The 3,243-nt window shown below is 62.0% G+C and overlaps 1 protein-coding gene across 1 annotated transcript in view; it reads left to right on the top strand.

Moving 5' to 3' along the window:
- Nucleotides 1-469: 469 nt before the first annotated feature.
- The window catches only part of SMPD2 (sphingomyelin phosphodiesterase 2, neutral membrane (neutral sphingomyelinase)), a 3,538-nt gene continuing 764 nt past the window's right edge, over nucleotides 470-3,243 (top strand). Inside the window, exons 1-9 of the mRNA XM_010007131.1 lie at nucleotides 470-519; nucleotides 788-864; nucleotides 1,394-1,505; nucleotides 1,767-1,860; nucleotides 1,949-2,038; nucleotides 2,396-2,478; nucleotides 2,565-2,697; nucleotides 2,773-2,877; nucleotides 2,970-3,126. Coding sequence (XP_010005433.1) covers nucleotides 470-519; nucleotides 788-864; nucleotides 1,394-1,505; nucleotides 1,767-1,860; nucleotides 1,949-2,038; nucleotides 2,396-2,478; nucleotides 2,565-2,697; nucleotides 2,773-2,877; nucleotides 2,970-3,126 — 901 coding nt within the window. The remainder of the gene's footprint in view (nucleotides 520-787; nucleotides 865-1,393; nucleotides 1,506-1,766; nucleotides 1,861-1,948; nucleotides 2,039-2,395; nucleotides 2,479-2,564; nucleotides 2,698-2,772; nucleotides 2,878-2,969; nucleotides 3,127-3,243) is intronic.

The following is a 3,243-nucleotide window of genomic DNA, read 5'->3' as shown; positions in this document are numbered from 1 at the left end:
CTTTTGGGGTAAATTTTAGCACGGGCAGAGGGGCCAGAGGCTGTGGAGAAGGGGCAGAGCTGGGTCCCCCCAGGATTTGGGGTCGACACAAGTAGCTTCCCAGAGGGGGGTGGGTGCTGGGGTGTCCTGTGCTGGTGCCTCCCAGCACCACTTTGAACCCCGGTTTAAAGTCCAGCCTGGAAGGTGACAACAGTGCAGGACAAGGGCTTTGAGCCTTGTTCCCCGTCCCGTGCCCACCGGTGTCCCCACCCACGGGATGGAGGGGTCACCCGTGGGGTTTTGGGGCGCATGGGTCCCTGTTAGAGGACAAGTTGGGTTTCAGGATGGACGGGCTTCGCAGGTGGGAGAGGAGGGGGTGGCTTGCTGGGTCTGTCCTGTGCCCTTCACAGCTCCCAGGAGCTGTCACCCCAACCTGGACCCCACAGGACCCCCCCCATCCCGGTGCTGTCCCAGAGAAGCCCCGTGAGCGATGGCAGGAGAACCCCCCCTGCAGCTCCGCGTCTTCGACCTCAACTGCTGGTGAGTCCAGGGTTTGTCAGAGCTGTGCAGGTGGGGACAGGGACACCCACACCAGGTGAAGGGTCCCCCCCCTTGGGGTCACCATGTCCCCTTCCTTTCAGGGTCACACCGCTCTCCCAGCCCAGAGAGTCCCAGTGTCCCCCCGTGGCCCTTTTCTTCTACTCTCCCACCCTCCCCAGTCTGCACCCTGCCCAGAGCTCCCCCCTGTTCCCCATTTTGGACCCGTCACCGTGTCCCCCCACACTGTGACATCCCACCCCCCCGGCAGGGCCATCCGCTACCTGAGCAAGCGGCGGCAGGAGAGAGTCCAGCCCATCGGGGAGAAGCTGCGCCGGGGGCGCTGCTGCGGGGGGGGAGGGCAGCCCCTGGGCTGAGCGTGTCTGTTCTCAGCCTGTGAGATGAGCGTGTCTGTTCTCAGCCTGTGAAACGAGCTTGTCTGTTCTCAGTCCTTGAGAAGAGTCTGTCTGTTCTCAGCCTGTGAGATGAGCGTGTCTGTTCTCAGCCTGTGAAATGAGCATGTCTGTTCTCAGTCCTTGAGAAGAGTCTGTCTGTTCTCAGCCTGTGAGATGAGCATGTCTGTTCTCACCCTGTGAGATGAGTGCACCCGTTCTCAGCCTGTGAAATGAGTGTGCCCATTCTCTACCCATGAGATGAGTGCGCCCATTCTCAGTCCTTGAGAAGAGTCTGTCTGTTCTCAGCCCATGAGCTGAGCATGTCTGTTCTCAGCCCATGAAATGAGTGCACCCATTCTCAGCCCATGAGCTGAGCATGTCTGTTCTCAGCCCATGATGTTAGTGTGTCTGTTCTCAGCCCATGAAATGAGTGCACCCATTCTCAGCCCATGAAATGAGTGCACCTGTTCTCAGCCTATAAGATGAGTGTGCCTGTTCTCATCCCACTGTCCTCCAGGTGTGGAGTGAGCAGGACTACAGAGACCTGAAGGCGAAGCTGGCAGGCTGCTACCCCTTCTCCCATTATTTCCAGAGGTGAGAGGGGCCAGGCCACCCCCCTCCCCGGGGCTGTCCCTGGGCTGGTGGCAGGGCTGTGCCATGTCCTTGGTGTTTGCCACCTGGAGAGACGGGTGCAGGTGCTGTAGGTCACCTCTGTCTCCATGCCTGGAAAGCGGGATGGCCATGGGAGCACAATGGAATCCAGGCATCCAGGGGGCCCCCTTGGCTTGGGGCCTGGGGGGGAGGCAGCAGGAGGGGGGACCCCACTTCCTGACTGTGTTTTTCCCCCTCCTGCAGCGGGGTGATCGGCAGCGGCCTCTGCGTCTTCTCCAGGTTCCCCATCCTGGACACCTTCCTGTACCAGTACTCATTGAACGGGTACCCCTACATGGTGAGGAGGGTGGGGGGCACACGGTGCCCAGTGTCCGGCCCCACAGAGCTTCACTGGTCCCCCACCCCTTTCCATTCGCCCTCCACAGCTCCAGCACGGGGACTGGTTCTGTGGCAAGTCCGTCGGCCTCGTCATCATGAAGATCTCTGGGATCATCTTCAATGTCTATGTCACCCACGTGAGCACCCCGGGAAAGGACCTGGCATGGGGGGGGACAATGGGGAGGAGGAGGACAAGTGGCCCTACCCCTCCTTTGTTGTCCCCTTGCTTTAACCACTGCTCAGCACCATCTGTCCTGCGACCATACCCTGATTTAAGGAAATATTTCTCAGGGAGGGGATGGTGACCCCCCCAGCCTGGCTGTGCAGCAGGATGAACATCCCAGGATGTCCCCAGGGGGATGGGATGAAGGCAGGGGTCAGGCAGACCCCAAAGGGACCATCTAGAGGGGTTGGGGAGGGGTGTTGCAGGAAGCCTGGGAGCAGGAGAGGTGCCAGCATGGGGGTGATGGCTGCTTTGCCCCCCACCTCTCCAGCTGCACGCCGAGTACTGCCGGGAGAAGGACGCCTACCTGCCCCACCGCCTGGTGCAGGCCTGGGAGCTGGCACAGTTCATCCGGTGAGCAGGTGTGGGGTGAGAGCAGGGCGTCCCAGGAACCCCAGCCTGGCCTGAGGAAGGGGATCAGTCATCCCATGTCCCCTCAGACACACCTCGAAGGCGGCTGATGTGGTGCTGCTGGGAGGGGACCTGAACATGCACCCCGAGGACGTGGGCATCCGGCTGCTGCGGGGCTGGACGGGGCTGCAGGACGCCTTCTCCGAGGCCACACGCTTTGAGGTGAGTGGCCACGGGTGAGGGGGGAGTCCTGGGGTACACCCAGAACCCCCCACCCACCTGGGTGTTTGCTCCCAGGGCTGCCAGGACGGCTGCACCCTCATCCCCAGCAACTGCTTCACTGTCAAGGCTGAGCTGCTGCCCTTCCCACTGGGCATCCGCATCGACTACATCCTCTACAAGGTAACAGGGGGGCCCTCGACCACTGTCTGTGGGTGACAGGGGGGATGACACTGGCATGACCCCCCTCTGCCCCCCCCCGTCCCCTCGCCCAGGCCATCTCCAGCTTCACGGTGAAGTGTGAAGAGCTGAAGACCACCAAGGGGACAGCCCCAGGCGTGGACATCCCCCTCTCCGACCACGAAGCCGTGATGGCAACGCTGCACATCCAGAGGCAGGGACAGGCTGGGGGTGCCCCCCTCAACAGCACTGGTAAGGGGAGGGGGGGGCAAACACTGCCAGAGCCCCCCATGTACCGGGGCATTGGGCTCTTGGATGGACTGATGGAGCGGGGTGGAGTTTGGGGGGACGTTTCCTTTTGCTTAGGGC

The sequence above is a fragment of the Chaetura pelagica genome, unplaced genomic scaffold (assembly GCF_000747805.2).
Source record: "Chaetura pelagica isolate M959 unplaced genomic scaffold, ChaPel_1.0 scaffold757, whole genome shotgun sequence".
Lineage (NCBI taxonomy): Eukaryota > Metazoa > Chordata > Aves > Apodiformes > Apodidae > Chaetura > Chaetura pelagica.
This window is presented reverse-complemented; position numbering and strand designations above follow the sequence as displayed.